Raw genomic sequence first — 23,611 nt, 5'->3', positions numbered from 1 at the left:
TGGGGTGGGTCCTGAAGCTTGGACACGTTCACGTTCACTTCCCCCGCCCATTTGAGGTAAAAGCAGGCACCATAATCAGGGCATTATAGCGCGTACAACCAGAAAACGGAGATGACAAGAAAATGTCCGTAAAAGTCTAGACTCGAGGCAATGTGCGGATAATGGTTCCTGTGGTTCCTGGACGTCATTTCACCAAAGATCGACAATCTATCACTCTGAACTTTGCCTTACACCCACCCACTTTTCTTTCTTTCCGCACTTTCCGTCCTAACGACCAAAATCATGGCCCTTGAAGACCAGGTTGACCCACTAGCAGCCGTCGCCTCAGAGGCCAAGGTATCCAAACCGGCAAAGCCAAACCCCACACTCAAGCCCAAGCCTGGTAAGGAAATCTCGCGGCCCAAGTTCGAGCCGACCTACCTTCCTCACGACGCGACCACCCCCCTATCAGCACCAGGCTGGGTCGTCCCTCTCTCGGCCCCGGCGTATTTCCCCCTCGACCTCTTCCACTCCGTCCTCCAGGAGCAGTCGTTGCATCCCGAGCAGAACTCGAGTCTCATTCTGCGCGCCGAGAAGCTTCCTGGCATCCCGGCCACGGATGCGGTGGACGACGCATTGGCAGCGCACATCGGTGTGGATCCCGTGCCGATCGAGAGACTACGTGTCCGCTTTGTGCCACGACAGGTGCACCGCGACGCCAGACTCTGCCAGCGCAATGCAGCGTACTCATCCGACGACGGGCGGCTCGGTTTTGTCGTCAAGACGCCCGAAGTGATCTCGGCAGCTGAAATGCCATACTACCACCCGCCAGTGAGGCAGTTAGGGTTCATGTGGAAAGCCGACGAGACCGGCGAACCTCAAGAAGGGGATGGTCCTCGCGTTTACGGTCGCATCTACATTGGATACCTCCCATTCGAGGACTCGCCGACGCCTGCAGGCGACGTCTTAGGCCCTCCGCCGAAACCTCAGCGGAAGCGCTCTCCCCTCGCCGGGCCGTCATCCGCCACTGAGGTCGTCGCACCGCCCGCCACTGTCCTTGAAGACGACACACCCGAGGGTCGCGAAGAGGCCCGCGTAGCAGCCGAGCGCCGCCTCCAGCGCACCTGCCTGCATCTCCTCGAGAAGCTGCACAAGCACGGCCATGGTACCGCGCACGGCTACGTCAAGCGCGTGCACCACGACGTCGTTGTATCGCGTGAGCCGTTCCAGGACCTCTACCAGGCCCTCAAGGAGCGGCACAAGCAGCTGGACAGCCGTGTACCCCAGCCGTGGAGCACAAAGGTTGAGGACGTCAAGCGACACGTGTGGAAGGTGAGTGGGGCTCGTACCGTGCCAACGGACAGAGTGTGCGAGACGGAGGCTCACCCGACGACCGTTTGTTGCCAAACAACATTGCAACTTGGGGATCACAGGACATTGCTATCGCCGCCTTTCTCATGCTGCTCTGGCGCGACATTTACCCTCCGCGAGAGGGAAGCGAGGTGGGCATGGAGTGGGACAAGTGGGGTCGCCCACCAGGGGGCTTTGTTGATCTCGGATGCGTAAGTCTTTATCTGAGTGCGAGGTGCGAGGCCGGGACTAATGAACAGGGCAACGGACTTCTGGTGCACATTCTAGTATCCGAGGTGCGTAACCTCATAATTGCAAGCCAGCTCAGCTGACTTTCAGGGATACGCTGGGCGAGGGTACGAGCTGCGGCAACGTCGCACCTGGCCGCAGTACCCCGAGGCAACGCGGTGTGCGCTCGTCGAACTTCCCATCGATATGCCGTCATTGTTCCCAAGTACGATCGGGGAATGGGAAGCAGGCGCGTGGCCGGGTCGCGGAGCGAATGTCATCCCCGACGACTCATTCCTTCTCGGCAACCACGCCGACGAGCTTACGGTGAGTCGCTGTGTCGTGCAGTCTAGCTGACCGCAGCCGTGGATCCCTCTCCTCTCGCTCCTCCCTGCCAAGCCGATCCCTTTCCTCTCGCTCCCATGCTGCCTGCACACGCTTGATGACAAGTTCACGTCCAACGAGTTCAACCCACCGGCGCACGCGCACACTCCCGAGGGTGGCTTTGAGGCCGGCCTTGACCCCGGTGCGAGCCGGTACAAGGCGTATGTCATGTGGCTTGGGTGGTGGGGCCTTCAGTGCGGTTGGAAGTGGGAGAAGGAGAGCCTGCGCATCCCGTCCACGCGTGGGTGGGGCATCGTCGCACGCAGTCGCTGGACAAAGGATGCCGCCGAGGACCGTGCGTGCCGCCAGTGGGCTCTTGACCAAGTGCTCGGTGTGCGCGGCCGTGGTGAGTTCAAGGTGCGCGCCAAGGAGGGCAAGGAGCACTAGATGAAGGGGACGCAAAGTGGAATCTTCACACATCGACTGGCGACATTTGTCGCACATGCGTCAACGAGCGACATGCACAGCACGGCATTACCTGATTCTCAAACACCGCTCCCACACGACCAGTCTTGCGCTTGGGTGACGCTCATACCCCCTGCCCTGGCTTGGCTGGGGATGCCGGCAGGTCTGACTGCAGGCCCCGTTGAGACGATACCATGCACACGAATACCCCGCACGGTCTGAGCGCGCCTTTTCGACTTGAGGGTAGCGTCAAGGGTTGTTTGAAGTGTTTGACCCAACTTGAGCCCATGTTGACAAGGTTCTGTTTGTCTACGCGTCTGGCTGATGGCGTTCAGGGGAAATCTCAGGACCGAGGAATGCAGCACCAGGAAACCGGGACCAACTACCCCGGGTTAAACCCCTGAACCCACTATTCATGAAACGGTCATTTTACTAATGGGCATTATGCCAAACCTAATGACAGGGCGGAAGAAGACTGTACGGAGGTCAGGGGCCGGCAGGGGATGCCGGTCCGCGGTCTCGTCCATCGAGCATTCTAAAACGCCTCACTCGACACTTTGCGTGGACGCGCTCACATCATCGATTATTGTTGGGTAGGCTGGGCAAACAAACTGGGCACTAGGCAACTGGGCAACTGGGCAACTGGGCAGGGGCCGCTACTTGCCCGCGACCACCCTCCCAGCCACTCTTCTTTAGGTGTCAACACCCCCCAGATCTAGCTCTCCTATACGTTTGAATGATGTCTAACCCTGCGGCTACGAGGTCCGAACAGATCTAGTCCCTAGCAACAGCTAACTTGGGCCGCATCTAACGTTGGGATTCCCGACTTGGCCCTGGTGAGACCTTGCGAGCCATGCAACACATGCAACACATCCGACACACTCGCTCCATCCATCAACAACACACTCGCTCAACCTATCCCCCCCTCCTCTCCTTACTCCTTTTGTCCTCTCTTCTTATCTCCTCTTCGTGTCTTGTCACCCTCTCTTCTACCCTCCTTGTCGCCCTTCGTTCTACCCTCACGATCTTTATCTTGTTCGCTCGCGGCAGCGCCCGAGTATTCGCCACCTCCGACCCCTTTGTCCCCTCTTCATCTCTTCATCTCCACCTCGCCCCACCGCCGACACGGACATCTACATCCTGCCGATTCTCGACTCCGAACAATGACAGCCGACACGGCTCCCGTGGTGGCTCGACTGCGCCGCCGGCAACACTTCCATCACCCGCCCGAGGAGCGTGCACACCACCCCGAGACCCTGCCTTTCCTCGGACGCGCTGTTCGCTATATCCCCCACGTTGCCAGACAGGAGTCTAGCGCCAATACATCCCCCCCTCCGAGCTCGAGCACCAACGATGCGTCACCACCAGCTAAGAACGATACCCCAGCCCCTAATGTCGACACCCAATCCCCCAGCGTCCCTTCCTCCGGCGTCACCGATACCCCGCCTCCCAACGTCACCCACATCACCCCTTCCCCGAGCGAGGCCGCCAAGGTAGACGGCGTGTCGACCGACGATACCCATCAGCAGACTGTGAGACAAACACCACAGGGGACAGACGGGGCGGTGCCATCACCGCCTCAGAGCCCAAGCAACTCTGGTGCCCCGAGCGGGAACCCTGCCCCTGCTCCAAGCTCGATCCCGACGACGATTCCTGACGTTCAGCCGCCGTGCGTACCGGTCGTCGTTGTAACTGACCTTTAGTGAGTCGACGCCGACGCCCGATCCCGCCCCTTCCACAGACCCCGCACCGCAAGGGACTTCCTCCTCTTCCGAGTCCGCTCCGCCTGCCGAAACGACCAACAAGCAGATCGCGGCGGCCAAGTCACAGGAGGTCTGGCAGGCACCACCAGAGACATCCATTACACAGGAATTGGCCGCTGGCCCAACCCAGGAAACTTTTGGCCAGCCAAGCCAAACCACAGCTGCTGCCTCTGCTGAGTCCACCACCGCTGCTGATACTCCTACAAGCTCAGAAGTCGTTGCTGGCATCATCGGTGCTGTCTCGTCCTCGTCATCTGCTCTCGCCAGTTCATCCGCGGCTGCCGTTGCAGGCATTGCATCTTCGCGCTCGGTCGCGCCTGGGGGGACATCCCTGACGCCAAAAGTCCATCCCACCAGCCCAGGTGTGACTGCCTCACCGTCTCGTGCTGCCTCTCCCTCAACTAATGCCTCAAACTCTGCCACAGCGGCCAGTGCAGGGTCTGAGAACGAGAGCCTCTCCGCTGGAGCGAAAGCGGGTATCGCAATCGGCGTTATCGCTGCCATCGGCGTGGCCCTGTTGGTCATCATGTTCTGTGTTGTGAGTCATCCGAATACCTGCCACTGACAACAGCGCCGTAGCAAGCGCAGCAAAATCATCAGCACGCCCGCTGAGTCAAACCCGTACGCCTTTAGCACCTACGGCGCAGCGTTGGAAAAAGGAGGCGCAAGCGACCTGCGCCGCAATGGCACGCAGCACTCTGCACTCGACTTCTCTGACGGGCCGCTTCCAAACCAACGCTCGCGTTGGAGGCATCTCTCGACATTTGCCGTCCCCTTTGCCAATCAAGGGAGGTCACGCGGTAGCGTGGGGCCTGGCCTGGCGGGCGTGGGGTCCAGCCCGACCCGGCTCGACTTGACCAAGCCCAGCATGAACCAAGCCCAGGGAGCGTACCCGTACGCGCGCAGCGACTCGGACGACGACCACAGCCAGGTCATGCAGCTCGACGACGACGCCTCTCATTTCCGCAACACGCACTACGAGGAATGGCTAGCGTACGACAATGCCGGCGTCTTCAACTCCCCCACCGACTCCCCTGCCGCAAACCCATCGCCATCCCGTATCCGCCAACCACAGGCGAGACGCGTCCCTGTCCCCCCCCTTGACCCCGACCCGTTCGCGGACCCCCAAGTGCAAACGCCAACGCGGCCGTCCCCCGCACGCAGCCGCACCCTCGAAAACATGTACGGCATCTGCGCGGAAGAGGCACCCGTCGTCCAGCACACACAGTACCGCGTCACCCCTCCACCCGTGCAGGCTCAAATTGCACAGCATCAATATGCCACGGTCGAGGTCGGCCATGCTGTCTAATATTTTATCTATAAGGCCATGGCAGCCAGGTGCCGCTATGTACCTTGTTGTATAGGGTCCCGCCACCCATCTAAATTTCCCGTTTCTTTCATCGTGTCAATAGGGCCTGTAGTCTATATTGCATGGTTACATTGGGGATGCGTTGAGCGGCTGAGTGGCTGAGTGGGCCGAGGGAATTGACGATGCGCGAAGAGCGGTTGGAGGTGGGCGCCGAGGAGAGAGGGAGGATAATGTCATCTCACAGCTGCTGAAGACGAACCCAAACCCAACATTGGAGAGCGATCCCAACAATGTAATAATGTGCTTATCGCCCATCAGCATCACAACGGGAGCACACGCGCTCGGACGAGGCCGCTCGCTATATCTCATGTACTCACCTCAACAGCTCATCGGCCGCTCACCAACTCTCAGTCAGCCCAATAAGGACGCCCGCCATTCACGCCGTATGCCTCTAATACCTCAACCAGCCGTCGTCCCCCTACCCCCTCGCGTCAACCTACTAGCAGACACATCAACTATCAATCTCCGCTTGGTGCCTGTTGGAGCGCGCCTGGTCTGGCCCAGCTCCATCCTCGACCTCGCCGTGGCCAGATGTCAGAAGTCATCCTTCAAACGACATTCCAATAAGCCGAAATCGGACTGTTCAATTGGAGCGGTCAAATCCTATACGCCAGAAAATCCGAATTTTCAACCAGCCCGTATAGTGTAGGTGGTTATCACAGTTCGTTGTGGCGTGTTCCTCATCTGAGCTAACCGCTGTTCGACTCAGCGTGCGGGCAAGGCCTAGCCGAGTCTTTTGCAAAAGTTTTTTGCAGGCGAAACTTTCCGGGCGAAACCTGGAGCTGTGCAGTGGCGCGAGATTTCAACATTTTTAAAACACATGGGAAGAAGAGGTGTGTGAGAGAGAGAGTTGCGACAAGTCCTGAAGCCCAACTTGCCGTTGATCCAACCGCAAGCGGCGCGCAAGGGGCGGGACGGGAGCCAGCATGCGGTGTTGATAATGAGACTTCGCAACCGGATAGAGAGAGCCACGCTCGTCCACTAATGACATGCTCTACCGGATATGAATGCTCCTCTACTGTGGGTTTTCTACATGCTCGCTCCTATAGCACATTTCTCTGCGTCTGGGGTTATGCGTACTTTGCCATAAACTGTTTGTGGAATCCCTCGATGAGCGACATCATCTCCTCGGCGTCGGGACACAGCGTCGTCACGCGCAGGTGGTACGTGCCGTCCTCCTGTCCGAAGCCCGAGCCTGCAACGGCGCAGATGCCCGTAGCGTCGAGCAGGGCTAGGGCGTAAAATGTGTCGGCCTCCTTGTTGGCCTTGCGTGCAGCCTCGACGGCCTTGGGCGGGAACCGGAGCGACGGGAAGAGATACATCGCCCCGTCGGCGGGCTGGCACTCGACGCCCTGGAGAGCATTGAGGCGGGCAGCCATGAGCTTGGAGCGCGCCTTCATGCCCTCGTGGATCACTGCGCTCTCCTTCGCAAATGTCTCGTGCGAGGGAGCGCCGACGGGTGGCGCCGAGACGAGAAGGTCGACGCCGACCTGGCCCTGCACGGGCGCGCAGAGGTTGATGCTGGCCATCTTGAGAAGGAGCGCATCGACCTCCGGGTCGAGGTTGACGCTCTCGACATATCCACCGCGGCGACCGCACTCGCCCGACACACCCTTGCTGATCGAGTGGAACGAGACGAGTTCGACGCCGTTCGCCACAGGCTCAGGCATCGAGCGGAGCACCTTCTTGAACGACACGAAGGGGCGTCGCTTGGGGTCGTACACGTTGTTCTGGTACACCTCGTCGGCGAGGAGCAGAAGGCTCTCGTCGTAACACAGCTGGACGATCTCGCGCATGTCGGCCTCGGAGAGGCACGAGCCGGTCGGGTTGCCAGGGTTGATGACAACAAGCGCCTTAAGCTGGCGGAGCGAGGGGTTAGTCTTGGCCCGCGCAATCGCATTCTTCAGGCTCGCGACGTTGAGCGCCCACCCGCGCTTCTCGTCGAGGTGGTACGGCACCGGCGTCGCCTGCAAGTGGGAGAGCGTCGCGGTGTACAACGGGTACTGGGGGATGGGGATAAGGACGCCGTCACCGGGGCACAGGGCGAGGTCCATGATCATGGCGACAGCAGGCGTTGCGCCGCCCGTGAGGATGATCTCCTCAGGGTCGGCCGGGAAGCCGTCGCGCTTCTCGATGAACTGCGCGACACGCTTGCGGATCGGCAGCGAGCCCTTGGAGGCAGTGTACGCTCCGACCGAGCCAAACTCCTCAACGAGCTGGCCAGCCTTGGCGATCGCGTCAGAGGGGAACAGCTCGGCCGCCATTGGGTGTGCCATGAGCTCGGGGTACTCGACGAGAGCGGCGACCTGGCGCCAGTACGTGAGCGGCTGCTGCTTGAGTTCGCGCTCCTGCGGGTTGCCGATGTTGGCGTACAGGATCTTGTCGAAGGGCAGGCTCTTGTCGCCCGCCTGGAGCCTGTGCGTGAAGTCGTCGGCCTTGAGCGACAGCTCGCCGCGCACTGCGTACTCCACGTGCAGCACCGCAGGGTTGACGGACGCGCGCGTGAGCGCCTTGACGCGACCGTCGCCACTGCGTACGCCAACCGGCTTGTGCGAGAGGCACGAGTCGTGGATGACATTTAGCGCCTTGACGGCGTCCTTGTTTTCTATGACACACGAGATGTTAATCTCGGAGGCACCCTGCGAGATCATCTCGAGGTTGACCTGGGCGCGAGCGAGCGCGCTAAACATGAGCGACGCCGAACCAATGGCGTTGCGCATGTTTCTGCCGACGAGCGAAAGAATGGCCATGTCGCGCGAGATGGTGATCTCGCCAATCTTCTCGAGGTCCTTAACTAAGCGCTCGAGGCGACGCGCGTTGCCAAAATCCTGCAGCGCCATCGAGACGTGCACCTCGGACGTCGAGATGAGGTCGACCACGACGCCAGCGCGGTCGAGCGTGCCGAAGATGCGTGCAAGGAAACCGTGCGAGATGGTCTTGCGGTTCGAGTGGATGTTGAGCACCAAGATCCGGTCCTTGATCGTCACGGCCGTGGGGAGGCGGTCGAGTCCGTCGACGCTCGCAGTGAGGTCCGACTCGGGAAGAATGATGGTGCCCGAGCCCTTGGGGTTCTCGACATTCTTGATGCGGATGGGGATCTTGGCGCGAATGACCTGTTCCATCGTGAAGGGGTGGATAACCTCGGAGCCGTAGTACGTCAACTCAGCGGCCTCGTCAGGCGTGATGGACGGCACAAGACGCGCGCCGGGCACCTTGCGAGGGTCGGCCGAGAAGATGCCGTCGACTTCCTTCCACACCTGGAGCTCGCCGGCCTCGACACCGACCGCGCACAGCGCAGCGCAGAGGTCTGTGTAGCCGCGCCCGATCTGAGCGAGGAGCGAGCCGGGAACGGGCCCAAAGAAACCAGTGACAACTGGGACGCGCTGGCCACACTCGCGCAACCTGTCGCCGAGGCGTCTGGAGAGCTCGTCATAAAAGGTCTGGCCGAGCTGGGACACACCCTGGTCGCCCGAGGACGTGAGCGCTGCATCCATGGCCGACGTCATCGACTGGTCGACAATGTTGTCCAGAACCACAAGCTCAGAGTCGATACCGCGATCCCTCAATGCGGCCGCGACAATCTTGCACGCTAGCCGCTCGCCGGTACCGATGATAGAGTCCTGCGACCGAGGTGAGATCTCGTCGATGATCTGGGGTCAGCCGTGGCTCCGAGTGGGCTGGGGTGGATCCGACAGGCGGTGAATAGCTGTGGCCCGAAGATGGTACGACCATCTGACAACATTCCCCAGAGTTCATGATGTCCACCTCTAGGCTCGGCGTGTTGCTGTAACACAGCTGCAGACACCCCTCCGCCGGAAAGCAGAACAGACGCCGCGCTCCACGCGGGACTCTGGAAACGCAGAAGCAGACCGTGACAAACACGAGGCTTGCGGGAACACGCGTGCCACCATACCCCGACCGGGCTGTTCGCTTCACGACACACCGCTAACCCAACACCACCCGCGTTCCGGTACCACATGCAACCATGTCACCGCCACACAGCAGACGTCTGCCACACCACAAACACAGCACACACAGCAGACACTCACATTGGCAGCATTCAGGAACGCGCGCAGTGCCTCACAGTCGCGCTCAATCTCGTCCTCGAGCTCGTCGCGCAGAGGGCCTCGATTGAGCGCCTTATGCGCGGCGGCAATATGTCCACGCTTGATAGTGTCGACCGTGGCGTTGAAGCCAGCCTCAAACGTCTCATTAGAGCCGTTGGCCCACTCCGAGGGCGTCTCGGTCCCGCTGCTACCGGTGTTGGCGCGGGCACGGCCGGACGGCTGGAACGGGCTCGGGCTCGAGCTGCGTCCGTCGTCCTTCAAGCTGGAGAGAGAGGACACCATGCTCTGCGAGAAGTAGCCGCTGCCGACCCGCTTCGGGTACAGCGGCGTCTGGTAGCCGCTTGCGGTGGGGCGCGCCGAGGCGGGTTGTAACGCCTCGCGAGAGGCTTGGAGGAGGAGGTTGGTCGTGCCGAGGGCCTTGGTTTCTGTCGAGCGGGCCGAGCATACTACCACGACGCGGTGGGACGCGAGGTACGATCTGGGGTTAGGAATGGGGTTTTGGGGCGCGATGAGGTGACCACGGAACGCCAGGAAGGCGAGGAAGAGACGAAGGCAAAGGGAAGGTGATCGCCGTGATGCCCAGAGGCCCAAGCACACGACCGAGCTCGCGCTTGCGAGCTGCGCTTTGCTACTCACTCAACGATACCCGTGATAGAATCGAGGCTCTTTCCGACCGATGTACCGCCATACTTCTGGACGACGTAGGGCACCCTCTCATCAGTCGAGTTGGCCTTGAGCCGTTCGTCGGCGCCGTATGTCGGCGTAGCCGAGCGCGGCGTTGATGCATCGGACGCTTGGGAGCGCATTGTGGCGACGGTGAAGGAAGGGAACCGGAGCAATCGAGGGCTAGCGTAGTGAGCTAGAGTTGGCGAGGTTGAAGGCGTGAGCCAGAGATCGAAGAGTAGCTTGCTGGTCGAGCTGGAATTGCTGGAGGGGAGCTAGTATTTAGGGCGAGGGATAGTCGGCAAGACCACGCGGTGCAAATGGGCTCCGCACACAAAGTTGGGATGTTAAACAGATGAGACAAGTTGAAAGAATAAGAAACAGGAATCCAACCAAACCCAAGTTTCTTAACTTTCTAAAGCTAACCAATGTCGCCATCGACTCGAAAGTCGCGAGTCGGCCAATACGGCCGTACCTTTACTAGGGTCTATGGTCTAGTCACGTGAGTCACCAATCTCGTTTATCCAGCGGGTTAAAGGCCTGTAATAATCAGCCGATACCATAAAGGCCGTGCAACCTGCCAGGCGCCTGTTCGCTGGTCAAGTAGAAGGCGCTGCAACGTATTTTACTCGCCCCCGCACTGTGGCCCCAGGCTCTCCACAGCCCCAGCCACAGATCCACTTGTACCTTCGTAACTACGTAGTTCAAGTAATGGCCTTCTTGATCTACCAGCATTCTGTTCAAAGGCGGACGGCTGACGTGTGACGTCTCGGGTGACGGAAGCATCGGCTGATGCGCTCGGACCGCGGACATGAATCTTCAGACGGCGTCGCACTCTGATCTAACGCGCCTGCCCTCTCGCGCCTCAAAACCTCGCCCCTCGACCTAGTCCAACAGATCTACCTCCACCTCCACCTCCACCCGTACCACCCCTCAACACATTGCATTTGGGGACACTCAAATACTAGGCTACGCCGCACCCTTGCGCGCAAGCGAGAAGAAGCGGAACGAGGGCTTGCGCTCAGGCACGCGGTGCTCGTCCTCGTTACCCTCGCCCTCGCCCTCGACCCCGACCTCCCGTCCTTTGCCCTTGTTGTTGTTGTACAGACCGGGCCCGAGGAATGACGAATTGTCCGTCGTCGTAGTCGTGGTCATCGTCGCAAATTCAGGGGACGCGAGAGGCGAGCGGGATGAACCGTTGGTAAACGCGGGCCAGTCCGCGCCGGGAGCACGGTTGAAGATCTCCTCGACGCTCGGACCTGGGTTGTACGCGCCCGAGGGACCGGTAGACGGTTGGACTGAACGGGGACTGCCGCTGCCGATCGGACCGGGGTCGTGCTTCAGGTTGGCGGTTACCTCGTCCAGGGCACTGAGGCTGCGCTGCCCTCCCGTCCATCTGCCCTTGCCAAGAAGAGGCCACTTGAGCGCCTTCTTCTCGCTGGCAGAGGGGGCGAACGCGCTCTCGAAGCCACCGGGTAACGAGTCACTCGAGCCCAGACCAGCATTGAACAGGTGGAACGAGCTCACGTTCTCGCTGCTCGGCGACGTCGAGAACCAGCGGCGCGAGGATGGAAGATGGCCCATACCAGGTAACGTGGCAGCGGAGGTGCTCATCACAGGCGGAGTCGTGTTGAAGCGCGAAGACGGCGTCACTCTGCGTTCACCAGAGGGTGGAGCCGACGACGGCCAACCCACAGGCGAGTCCTGGTCAGAGTCGTAGTTGGGTGAACCCTCGTCCTCAGGTCCCGCAGCCAGTGCGTCCTCGAGCGACGCAAACAGAGATTCGTCCCCGTCAGTCTCGGGTACGCCAACGTCGAGTGGCGTGTCGCCACCCTCGAGCGAGCGCACAAGCCCCTGCGGAAGCCAGGAGTTGGAGAACGACGCAGATTGCGTGCTCGGCGAGCCGTACTCTGACGGTTCGTGGATTGGCGGCGTCGAGTGGCGCTGCGGTACGAGAGAGCGCGAGGCACCGGGGCCAAAGTCTTCGAAGCCAGCAACGTCTGCCATGCGTTTATCGTTGAGGCTGCGGTAAGAGGCGTTGTGCAGGTGCGCTCGAGACAGGTGCCCGTAGCCGCCGGCCGTGCTGCTTGCCGTGGGCCGCGCGGTGTATGACTCGTCGAGCTGGGGGAACCCGGCCTCAGCCATGTACGCTGCGGCCTGGGACGCCCAGCGACTGTCAACCTGGTTCTGGCGCTGCCCGTGGAGGTACGACTCGGACGCGGCGGCCTCGTACGCAGCAGCCATGAGCATCATCTCCTCTTCGGGCGCAATCTTGCGCGCCTCCTCAGCAGCCGTCTCGGCGGTCTTGAGCTTGTCCTCGGCGTCGGTCACCTGCTTACACAGTGATTCGATTGCCGTGTCGAGATGAGAAATCTGAGTTTCGAGATCTCCCAGTTCCTCAGTCTTCTTCCTCACTGCTACGCGCGTGTCGACCACAAGTTGCGCGCCTTCCTCGTTTACAATCTTGACCTGCTTCTCGCTCGCTTCCATGCTCTCCTTCAGATCCTCAATCTCCCCTAGAGCTGCGGCTATTTTGGCCAACAGCCCGTCGCGAACGGCTTCCGCAGCCTTGAGCCGCTTGTCCGCGTCGCGACGCGCCGATTCTGCCTGGCGCTTCTGGTCCTCCAGCGTCTTGGTTTTCGACTTGAGATCCTGGCGCTCAGCATCGTCGTCTTTGCGTCGCTGCCGCAGCTCGTCGACTGTCGACTGTAGGTGAGCCTGCGACGCCGTGACCGATTCGTCGTGCGCCGCTAGCTGAGCTTGCAGTTCGGTGACCACGGCCTGCGCGGCCGCTAGGTCTGTCTTGAGAGCCAGAAGCACAGGCGAAGAGATTTCGATCGATGGATCAGGTTGTTGTGGCGGAATTGGCAGGGGAGCGAGTGTAGACACCGATCCGCGCCGTGACCCGGGTCCCACCGACGGAATGGAAGACGGGGTCGAGTGCAGCGGCAGTAAATCAGCGAGGTCCTTGTGTGAGTCGGTCCTGAAGACGAGCTTGGGGACGAGTGCCGACGGACGGGAGCCTGAACCTGGCGATTCGTCCTTTAATGCGACAGCACGCATTTCCATGACGCCTGCGCGGTCCAGGGCGGCAGACTTTTTGCGGGCCTTGTCACGGCGTCCGATGCGCATAGCGCGCCACGCCCACTGCAGCATCGCCGGGACGTGTCCGAGCATAAACCAGTGCCCCAGGACGCCCAGGTAGGCGACTGTGGGCTCGGGCTTGGGCGGTCCGGACGCTTTGGGAGGCTTTCCCATCACCGGGTCCGTGAGGTAGACTGGTGGCGACGGAGGAGCGGCAAAAGCGAGAGCGATGAAAAACAGAGACCGGTAGCACAGGCTGGGTGTGCGAAGAGTGATAGCGACATGGTTGGCAAAGCGGAATGGCGCGATAGGTGTGTCGGCGCCACTGGTAGTGCCGTTTGGGGTACTACCGTTGGTGGCGCGCACGCCGTCCTCGGGATCGTCTGAGGATCGGATGTGCGCCAGGTGACGCCGGAACGCGAGCTCGGTGAGGTGTGCGCGGAATGACGACTCGGCGGGGCACGTTGCGGCGACTGCGTAAGCTTCTTTACCGTGCACACATCCAAGTTTAGAAACACCCGTCACAACTTACCGAGCACGATGAGGAACACGCATGCCGCCGCCCAAACCAGAAGGCGCCTGACGTCGGAAAGGCTCTCCGGCGCCAAGTGCCAGCTGTGCATGGGCAAGTCGTCGCGTAGCGCTCCACCACCACCGCCGACGCCGGCAAACGCAGCGACGGCACGGGAGCGGTCGCGGAGCGCGTTGACGCCGGCGCGGATGAGGGAGGACGGCATGACGGCCGCCGCCCTGGCGGGATCTTGGATAGCCCCGGCTAGTGTCGAGTGCAGGGGAGTCTAAGAGTCGAAAGATACGAGGAAGAGATGGAGGAGGAGGGCGTTGGCTGATGAATGTTGATGATGGGTGGAGTGTGGTCGCGGGACCTAGGTGGGAGGCTCGCGGTCTGTCTCGGATTCTCGTGTCGATGTGTAGTTGACGCGAGACGAGGCGAAGCGCGAGGGACAAGCGACGAAGGAGAGTGAGAGTGTTATTGAGAAGACAAAAGAGGAGGAGAGTCGTGGTCCTGGAGGGGGGTGGGGGGTGGGAGCAAAAGTAGATTGAGGAGGAAGACGGAGGTAGAGGGGTAGAGGTTTAGAGGGATAGAGTTGCTAAGTGAGAGTTTACAAGAGTGTGTAATTGTGTAAATGCGAGGGCCAAGCTAAGGTTGAACCGGTTGGATTGACTGGGCCATAGGTAAGAGGTCTAAAACCTACCTCTCTCCCCAGGGCCAAGCAAGCATCCAGCTGCCAGAGGGCCAGAGAGGGGTGAACCAAGCCCAGGGTCGGGCCTACGCCACACATCCGGCCATTTACAATCTCCGTTAATCTCTTCTACACCTCTGCAATGTTGATGGAATGCATGTTCAACATTGTCACTTGGGACAACTAGTGACGGTTGTGGCGATCGTCGACACTTCTCTTACGACTGTTATCATGCATTAATGGTCTACATGACAACTTGCGCCACACACTTGTCCCTCTCTCTCAGAGGTCCCGGCGCCCCGCGTCTCCGACAATTCAGCGTTTCAGCTTGATTGGTCTGTCCCCGTAATTCCCGTAATCCCCATCCCCCTGGCCCCCTACACGCTTTTGTTGTACACTCTCATGTCGACATGACATGGCCACCAGTCGACCATGTCGAGAAACCTCCCCATCCCACTCCTCCTCATCCCTGCAACCATGTGGACATGTTTGCATGTTTGCCGGCAGCCGGCAAATCACGACTGGTTTAATTTTTGAGAATATCGTCCTCAACAGGGTCCACAACGTCACTGGCGCGTTCCGATCTAACCGATCGCGATCGTCTGCATCAATCCATCGACCCGCGCAGCCCAAAGCAACCCCAAAAGTTGGCGATGCAACAGGCTCTCGGCTCGCTGGTTAAAAGTCACCAGTTGCAAAGCCTCGTTTCGTCTGCCACATCAGCTCCGATAGTTTTGGGGCTAGAGCGTTTGGGCTGCACCATGATAAGGATACGTCGCCAAACACTGAGAGCGACAGAGGGCCGAGGGAAACGTGGCCCCGGCTTGGGTTCTGTCTATCCAGGCACAGCTTCACGCTTGTGCGTCACTGGAAATGACCATGCCACAGCAAGAGGCGTTACCAGTTTGAGACAGAAGACATGTACAGAAGAAATGTATAATACAACGGCATGGGGATGCTCAGCTCATGTATCGTTATCGCTCCGGGGTGGCGTTTCGCAGGAATCCGGCGTGACAGGTTCCAAATCTACTCGATAACAAGGCGAGTCTCCAACTCGCGCTCCTGCCCGGCCAGGGGGTTCAAGTACCTCGCTGACCGCCGCCGCCGCTCCTGGTGTGCAGGGAGGAGGCCCTTGCCAAAGTTGAACAGGCAAGCGATGCCGTTGACGATGACGGCCAGCTGCGGTCAGTTAGGGTCATGCCAACAACTCACAAGCAGGACGATGGCAAACGCGGCTGGTGTCAACGGAGGAGGCGAGAATCCTGAAACTCACATAACACTGCAAGCGTGGCGCGAGTACTGGTGTACAGCTTGGCGGTACGTGGCACCCACAGGGAGGCCATTTTGTATCTTCTGTCAGATCATCAAAAGTGCTTGGCATCGGACACGTACACGAGATACGCCTCTCCCACCAGCAGGAGCACGAGACAGATGATCATGAGGCTGGTGTGAGCTTGAGACAGTGCTCCAACATACGCGAAATCCTCGGAGAGCAGGGCCCATCCAGTGGCGAGAATGGTGGGATAGAAGATCGGGAGTGCGACGATAGTGATGATAATATCGACCTTGTTCTTCCACAGTACAGTGATGAGGACGATGTACTGTTGTCAGATCGGGCAGGTTCACCAGCTCACGGCCATGCAGAACGCGCTGGCGAAGAACATCAGGAGCTTGAGCAGCGACACCATGCACGAGTATGTGCGGTACATTCCTGTCGTCAGCTGTGGTGAACAACGAGCTAGTCGGGGCCCAGACGCACGCCTCAGCTCATAGTTGGCGTTGACGATCCTGCACTCTTCCCACCCGAACCGAAGGGTAAGTCGCCGCACGAGCACGATGTAGGCTGCCGTGGCGACGGCCGTGATGATGATCGGCCAGATTAAGATGTTTAGCAGAAGGTAGTACAACGAGCCGCGCCCCAAGCAGTCCTGACGTCAGTCCGGTCTGGTTTGGAACACACAAAGTCGCCGTTCCGAATGAGACAGCCTCCGGGGTCGTTGAGGTTCTTGAGGGCGGAGCGAGTCTGGGGGATCTCCGCGACAGCATAAACGAACATGCACACTTGGAAGAAGATGTGATGTACGAGCTGTATGAGCTTGGCGTAAGGAACCAAGCAGCTCACCTGGATGATGTTTCGGGAACGGATCGCGTCGAGCGAGTACGCGAGGGAGAAGATGCTGGATTAACGGAGACCATAGTAAACTCACCGGCCCAATACAAATATGGCCATGTATACTGACACTCCAATCGTCTGCTTGTTGGATGGTGGCATGCGTGTCTGCCATTAGAGAGGAGACAAACCGGCGGAGGGTGTGAGAGTGGTGAAAGACGCACGACCATGACAATGAAGGCGGCCAATGCGAGTACAGTCACAGTCACAGCCTCGGTGAGGGCTGCTGTCAGTTCACATGATCACAGAGCACAACCGGCCACCGACTGCTGTCAGTCTGTCTCACCGACACAGAGGTAGATGCGCTCGTCGGTGGCAGAGTCGCGGTACGTCTTGCGGAAGGACCATGGGCGGGTCTTTGGGGTCTGCGCGACCGTCGAGATTGTGCTCCTCGTGGCCTTGCCCTGGAGAGGAATGTCGTCCATGCCGGCGAGTGGTATGGATGTGTAGGCAGGTATTGTGAAGGATGGGGGCAAGGGAGTTTTGTATTCAAAGTGAGTAGTGGCGACGTTCCACACTCGACAGCCTGAGTAATGACGCTTGTGTGTGCTTTAGTCACGATGCTGTGGGTGAGTGGGTTTCGGGCGAATGTAGATTGCGAATGTAGAGTGTAGAGTGCGGTGCAGGTAAAGATACCATTCATCGTTCACGCGTATAAGGCCACAAGTATAGCAAGAGTCAGTGCAGAGGCGATGGTCGTTGTACACTTCGGGGCACCTCACGTCTGGACCCAATCTCTTCGGCTCCGAAGCCGCAGTCTGATGCATGGAGGGTAGAGAGCATCAAGGCGGCATACAATGCACCGCTGAGTGCTCTGTGCAGACATTTATTCCTGTCTGGATAGCTTGATGTGTTATAGATAGAAGCAATGTGGACAGGTATCGAAAGGAGCAGGTAAGGTTGTGAGCAATCGGCCTTGCATTCCGCAATTCCGCAGGTTCAAGGTGTGGGGGTGGGAGGTGAAGGAAGGTGAGTGGCGATTGTGGGAACCGAGCAGGCTCGGACCCTCATTGGATGGGTACAACAACCGCCAGCACCTCTGCTTCCGCCAATTCTGTCAGCTCGAACCCGACGATCCGACGAGCTGACGAGCTGCTGACTTTTGGCAGGATGATGGGTGATGGGATGACGCCGTATCTCGTAACTGAAGACTAGATAACGCCGCTGACATGTATGGCTACACGCCACGTACGCCACATGGTCACATTGTTGTAGATTGCGAAATTGTTACAGAGTGGTGATGAATGACAATGTCCTTTGTATCGTCAGGTTGTAGGGGGCAGCGTTCTCCCCCATAGCCCTGCCGATCTGCCGATCAGCATATCTTCAACTGGGCATGGCATGACATGGGGAACTCGCACGTTCTTATGTATATAGTATTGGGGTAATCAACCAGCGAACCAGTACTGCCATCACACCACCGGTGTGGTCACTCCGATAATAAACGCGATATCACAGTGAGCCGGCATTTGCGAGCCCGCCAAGAAATTGCCTCCGGGAGCGAGAGTCGCATGTCATCCCCAACCCCACTCATCCCTTGCACCCCATCTGACATGCACCATGGGCCACCCCGATGGCAGGCAAGGCACACGAAATTGCATCTGATAGGAATGGTGCGAGTCGCCGGCTTACGGTACAGTAGGTGCTGGCAAGTCGGAGAATCTTCGGTTGGTGAGCGGAGGTGAGGGTGCGATGAATTAGAGAGGGGACGGGTTAGGTTAACGGGTTGTGATGGGGGATATAGCCCGGGGATATGGGGCTCATGGCTATAGTTTATAGGGTCATTGGTACATGTCGGTAGGGAGCAAGGTCGCGTGGAGTCATCAGAGGCAGAGTGGCGTGTCGATCTTGTTTTCGTCTTTCACTCCATCCCTTCCTACGGGTCCCTGAATTCTACTTTGTCACAGTGTATATTGGTTGCCTACTCGGTCAACATTGACCTTTGTAGACTTATGCCTGACTTTTGTATTGCTTTACCCCGTATCCCGCAAAACTATTTGCTTGGCTCCGAAAGCGCAGCTCCCCACCCAAACTTTGATTCCACCAACTGCTATTTCATTATAGCACTACCGAGCACTGCATAACGCACAACAAATCCTTTCATCCATCACCATCGCTCAAACTACTTGGACTGTTTCAATCATCGTCTACATCTCCTCCGTTCACTTGTTCAACTTCCAGACACACTCTTCAACTCTTCAACTCTCCAACTCTTCCACGCCACCCATTACCCACAACTCTCATCTTCACAAACGCCACATCGCCCCGTCTCCAAGACCCTAAACCCCTTCCATCTGCCCTCACTGCACAAACCTCCTCTGCTACAACCTCCACACTCTTCATCCATCACTCATCACTTTCGCCTCACTCAACGCCGTCGGGTGACAGTGTCACCACCGCAACGCCTCAACGGCGCATCCTCTAACCATCCTCCATAACCGAATAACATGGCCCTCATCGAAACTCCACCAACCATTCCACTCTCTCCCGTTACTCCATCTCACCCAAAAGCCGTCCTCCCCAGACGAGCGAATAGAGACGCCGTCGCTGCCTCTTTGGACCCCACCGCCGCGAGGGGACCGAGCGCTCCAACTAGTTCTGCCCCTTCCATTCCTGTCTCCACTGCGTCGTTGACCACCGCAACCACAGCGGCCTCGTCGGCTATCCCTAGCCCGCCAGAGGCCGAGGCAGGTACCATGAGCAGCGGAGACACGACCGGTGTGGCAGGGCGCACCACCGCTCCTCCTTCCCGGGCCAGGTCTCCACCCGCTCCACCCGTAACGCACACGCACACGCACCAGCGTAACGAGTCGGTCACATCGGCCATGACGGCAGCAACCCCTCAGACCGGCGCCAGCCGCCTCGCTGCTGCTGCAGCGGCGAGCTCGAAACGCAGGGAAGGGCGCGAGCTCAAGTACGGCGAGGACGAGCATCCTCTGTCCGAGTCAAGCCTTGCTGCTCGGTGCGTACAGCAGCTCGCTACCCTCGCCATAACAGCTGACAAGCAGGGGCTATCACACACTTCCGGCCATGCAGCATTTGTTCCATGTGCCTAATCGCTGGCGCCTGTTACGCGCCCTGGGCCAAGGAGCCTACGGCCTAGTTGTCTCCGTTCAGGACACGCTTAGCGGCGAGCCCGTTGCAGTCAAGTGCATCACTCGTGTGTTTGACAAGCCCATCTTAGCCCGGCGCGCTCTGCGTGAGATTACTCTGCTGCGCCACTTTGGGGAGCATGAGAACTTGACGGGGTACGTGCATTGCTTCCCCTTTTTACGCCACTCGGCCCGACTCCGCAGGCTGACGAGATAGGCTTATCGACCTCGACAATGTGTGGGATGGTTACAACGAAATGTGAGTCTAAGCCCCGCTGATCACACGCTGATAACAGATATCTCTACATGGAGCCCATGGAGGCAGACCTGCACCAGATTGTACGGTCTGGCCAACCGCTCTCTAATCTACACATCCAGTTCTTCCTCTACCAGTTACTTCGCGGCATGAAGTACATCCACTCGGCCAACGTCATCCACCGCGACCTCAAGCCCGGAAACTTACTCGTCAACTCGGACTGCGAACTCAAGATCTGCGACTTTGGACTTGCCCGTGGCTTCAAGCCAGTTGGCGAGGGAGTCCACGAGCTTCGTCTCACCGAGTGTGAGTTTCTCACCGTGATTTACAGGGGCTGATTTCAAGACGTGGCAACGCGTTGGTACCGTGCACCCGAGATTATGCTCTCAAATCGCCGCTACACGACTGCGATTGACGTTTGGTCCATCGGATGTATTTTGGCGGAACTCCTGGGCGGGAAGCCTGTCTTTAAGGGCAAGGAGTATGTTCACCAGTTTTACCTCTGGCTGACATCAGCTACGTCGACCAGCTCAACCTCATCCTAGGTGTGCTTGGTACGCCCGATGACGAGACGCTCAAGCGCATGAGCTCGGACAAGGCGCGTGCATATGTCAAGACTCTTCCTTTCAATCCACGTGTGGCACTCGAGGACGTCTTCCCTGATGCGGAACACGATGGTGAGTCAATCTGATAGCGCGGACCTCTGAGCGATCGGTGCTGACGACGCAGCTGTCGACCTGCTTGGCAAGCTCCTCGCCTTTGATCCCGACGAGCGGATAGACGTCACCACTGCGCTCCAGCACCCTTACGTCGGAACTTACCACGACCCCGCCGACGAGCCATCGTGTGCTGCCGTGTTCAACAAATGGGAGGAGGTTGAGGGTCTCCAGACCGTCGAGGAACTGCGCGAGGCCATCACCCGCGAAATCTCCGAGTATCGTGCGGAAGTCCGCGGTCTCGCGGAGCTCGCCGACGGGTTTGACGACGAATACGAGTACGACGAGGACGAGTTCGAGGCCGACGGCGAGCAGTACGAGGAGGAAGAAGAAGAAGACGAGGACGAGGACGAGGGCGAGGAGCTCGTGCAGGAACCCGAGAGAGATGAGTCCGGGGAGACCGTTGTGGAACCACAAACACGGTTCGTCGACAACCAGCGGGGCGACCTGGGGGTCCAGCCCACACGGTCGCTGAGTGCTTCGCCCCGTGTTCGTCGCGTCACTCTTCCGAGCCAGAGGCGAACGAGTCGCCGGGACGAGTCTCCCGCGACGCCCGTCACGAACGTCTCAGAGGAGTCGTTCGGGCACACGCCAGGCGCGGTCCCAGTCCGTCCAGCGCATCCGCGCCGCTCGTCCAGTCAGTCAGTGACGCACCGGCGCTCCATGAGCTTCCTCTTCGGCGGTGTGGGCGGCATGACCTCGCTCTCAATGTCGTCGACGAAGGGTGCAACTGGAGGCGAGGCTGCAGACGGCACAGCGGTCTCGAGCGCAGAGTACACGGGCAGCAGTATGGTCGGGCGGCGAAGCCGTGCGCCAAGCGGCACAGTTGACGCGCTCCGCCCGCTCATCAGACAGCTTAGCGCGACCAACCTGGCCGAGATGCGGATCAACACAGACGACCAACAACAGCACTCGGACAAGTCGCCGCGGCCAGGCATGATAACGTCGCGGCGCAGCTCGCGTGGCTCGCGCTCGTCACGCTCGAGGCGACCGTCGAGCGTGTGCCTCGCGACGGAGACAGAGTCGTGGCGCGAGGAAGGCAAGGACGGGCACGAGCACGCTACGGAGGACGCCGCCGCCGACGAGGACGCGACGGAGCAGCCGCCACCCACCGAGGACACGACTGTCGGGGAGGGGGAGCATGACACTAATTGAACTATTTCTCACCCGCTGTTTGAGGATCATCATACAATGCATTTGTCACGATATCATGAACGCGCGGTTTAGACACCTTCCTCGGTGAATCGGGGGGTGAGTCAACCATCTACTACTGTATATAACCACCTTCCTCACTTCAATCTTCTTCGTTTCTCTCCATCATTCACCTGCAATTGACCATTGGTCACATCCTCCTTCACCTAACTACGAGCTCACATTCCGCCACCTTTTCACACTCTTCCAAGCTCATCGCATTCACCTAGACTTCACCAGCACCGTCCTAACGGTTCTCCGCACTCCCACTTACTCGACCATCTATCTTTATTAACGGCCGTCAAACCACCTCCCTCAAGCCGTCTGGTCCCCAAGCGCACAACAAGTGTGTAATCTGCTAACCACTAGCCATTTGAAGGCTACAGACTGACTCTTACAGCAGGACAGTTCAGTACCTCCTCACCACTTCACTACCTTCCTCACCACAACCACCAGTCGTCTGCCCACAATGCCGAAGGCTCACACGGTGCCCAAAACTTTCAAAGTCTCAAAGACGCCTAACTCCAAGGCTGTCAAGGCGAACGCGACCACCAACTCCAAGGACCCAACGTCCGATGAGCTGCCGGCGGGATGCATCTTCGTCTTCCTCGACGGCCTGGCAGCGCGGAACGCGATCCCGACGCGCCACCTTGCGGACGCTCAAGCTTGCGCCAACAAGTACAAGGTCGAACTGCAGGCGTCTGATTCGCGTCCCGTTGTGAGTGCTCGGCATTGCGGTCCCAGCTCAGATAAATGGCCCAACACAGCTGACTGACTGACAGCGTCTCGATCACCTCAAGAAGGCCATGCACATCTGGACGAAGGGCAAGGAGCCCAAGCCCGGCAAGGAGCGCTGGGAGTGTTCCAAGGACCGGGGTGAGTGCTGCAAGACGACCACGAAGTGTGAGCGCTGCTGGTGGATGGCGCCCCGCGGCATCGTCGTGGGCAACAAAGCCAACAAGATGATGGAGAGCTTCCTTAGCGACCCTCGCCCGCGAGTGATTGCGAGTGCGGAGCCGGGGCACTCGAGTCCCACTGCTTCTCCCCAAAACCCGGAAGGTGCGGGCGTGGTCCGCCTCGGCGAGATGAGCCGGGACGGCATGTTCAACTTCGGCCAGTCGTTCGAGTACCAGACGCACGGTGTATGTTGCTGGGTGGAATCCTGCTTACCCAGACTGGGCTGGACACGTTCTTCACCATCACGCCCATCAAGTATCCGAACGTCGCCGACGTGCAGGCCAGCCCCGACGAGACGGCTGATGATGAGGTCCACGCCGCCTGTGCGGCCCTCACTGCTCACAGCGAGGTCCTTGAGACCTCTGACTGAGGCGCAGTGGGGGCGTGCCTGCAGAACGCTGAAGCAATGCCAGAGATGCTCCACTGAGTTGGATGAGGGCTTGGAGCAAAGTTGTACAAATGTCGTGCTATCAGTGGTGCGGCAGAATCGATAGTATCCGAGAGCAAGAGCGTTGTAGATAGGGGTCCACCATCCAGGAAGATGATCCTTGATGGCATTCAAAGACAGCCACAGTCGCGCGTAGGCAGTGGGTACCAGAAGACAGACAGGCCAGACAAGACTAGAGACACAAGACCAAAGACAAGTGGCGGATCTTCAGGTCCTCATAGCGCCCCGTCCACATTTCAGGGAGAGAGTCGCGGCATGAGTAATGTCAACAGAGCGAGAAACGCGAA

At 59.2% G+C, this 23,611-nt stretch overlaps 7 protein-coding genes across 7 annotated transcripts; 4 read left to right on the top strand and 3 right to left on the bottom strand.

Moving 5' to 3' along the window:
- Window positions 1–282: 282 nt before the first annotated feature.
- TRM44 (uncharacterized protein) lies at window positions 283–2,328 on the top strand (the record flags this gene model as incomplete). Its single annotated transcript, XM_060597097.1, has 5 exons — window positions 283–1,311; window positions 1,344–1,541; window positions 1,590–1,625; window positions 1,669–1,884; window positions 1,921–2,328. 5 exons carry the CDS (start codon window positions 283–285, stop codon window positions 2,326–2,328), a joined length of 1,887 nt encoding a protein of 628 aa, XP_060454025.1.
- A 1,181-nt stretch (window positions 2,329–3,509) lies between these two features.
- Window positions 3,510–5,418, top strand: CcaverHIS019_0201200 (uncharacterized protein; the record flags this gene model as incomplete). Its single annotated transcript, XM_060597096.1, has 4 exons — window positions 3,510–3,878; window positions 4,011–4,015; window positions 4,050–4,647; window positions 4,681–5,418. The coding sequence occupies 4 exons, from the start codon at window positions 3,510–3,512 to the stop codon at window positions 5,416–5,418; spliced, it is 1,710 nt and encodes a 569-aa protein (XP_060454024.1).
- A 1,130-nt stretch (window positions 5,419–6,548) lies between these two features.
- On the bottom strand, window positions 6,549–10,351 carry HOM3 (uncharacterized protein; the record flags this gene model as incomplete). Its single annotated transcript, XM_060597095.1, has 3 exons — window positions 6,549–9,128; window positions 9,528–10,023; window positions 10,182–10,351. 3 exons carry the CDS (start codon window positions 10,349–10,351, stop codon window positions 6,549–6,551), a joined length of 3,246 nt encoding a protein of 1,081 aa, XP_060454023.1.
- An 826-nt stretch (window positions 10,352–11,177) lies between these two features.
- On the bottom strand, window positions 11,178–14,029 carry CcaverHIS019_0201180 (uncharacterized protein; the record flags this gene model as incomplete). The annotated part of the gene is made up of 2 exons (XM_060597094.1): window positions 11,178–13,765; window positions 13,825–14,029. 2 exons carry the CDS (start codon window positions 14,027–14,029, stop codon window positions 11,178–11,180), a joined length of 2,793 nt encoding a protein of 930 aa, XP_060454022.1.
- A 1,491-nt stretch (window positions 14,030–15,520) lies between these two features.
- CcaverHIS019_0201170 (uncharacterized protein) lies at window positions 15,521–17,089 on the bottom strand (the record flags this gene model as incomplete). Its single annotated transcript, XM_060597093.1, has 12 exons — window positions 15,521–15,673; window positions 15,707–15,729; window positions 15,768–15,844; window positions 15,887–15,937; window positions 15,971–16,095; window positions 16,129–16,205; window positions 16,254–16,422; window positions 16,455–16,580; window positions 16,617–16,671; window positions 16,702–16,772; window positions 16,829–16,887; window positions 16,951–17,089. The coding sequence occupies 12 exons, from the start codon at window positions 17,087–17,089 to the stop codon at window positions 15,521–15,523; spliced, it is 1,125 nt and encodes a 374-aa protein (XP_060454021.1).
- A 2,271-nt stretch (window positions 17,090–19,360) lies between these two features.
- Window positions 19,361–21,883, top strand: CcaverHIS019_0201160 (uncharacterized protein; the record flags this gene model as incomplete). The annotated part of the gene is made up of 7 exons (XM_060597092.1): window positions 19,361–19,626; window positions 19,673–19,912; window positions 19,974–20,015; window positions 20,053–20,318; window positions 20,358–20,493; window positions 20,529–20,689; window positions 20,742–21,883. The coding sequence occupies 7 exons, from the start codon at window positions 19,361–19,363 to the stop codon at window positions 21,881–21,883; spliced, it is 2,253 nt and encodes a 750-aa protein (XP_060454020.1).
- Window positions 21,884–22,388: 505 nt separating this feature from the next.
- CcaverHIS019_0201150 (uncharacterized protein) lies at window positions 22,389–23,246 on the top strand (the record flags this gene model as incomplete). The annotated part of the gene is made up of 3 exons (XM_060597091.1): window positions 22,389–22,637; window positions 22,702–23,061; window positions 23,094–23,246. The coding sequence occupies 3 exons, from the start codon at window positions 22,389–22,391 to the stop codon at window positions 23,244–23,246; spliced, it is 762 nt and encodes a 253-aa protein (XP_060454019.1).
- Window positions 23,247–23,611: the final 365 nt, after the last annotated feature.

Source organism: Cutaneotrichosporon cavernicola, assembly GCF_030864355.1.
Source record: "Cutaneotrichosporon cavernicola HIS019 DNA, chromosome: 2".
Lineage (NCBI taxonomy): Eukaryota > Fungi > Basidiomycota > Tremellomycetes > Trichosporonales > Trichosporonaceae > Cutaneotrichosporon > Cutaneotrichosporon cavernicola.
This window is presented reverse-complemented; position numbering and strand designations above follow the sequence as displayed.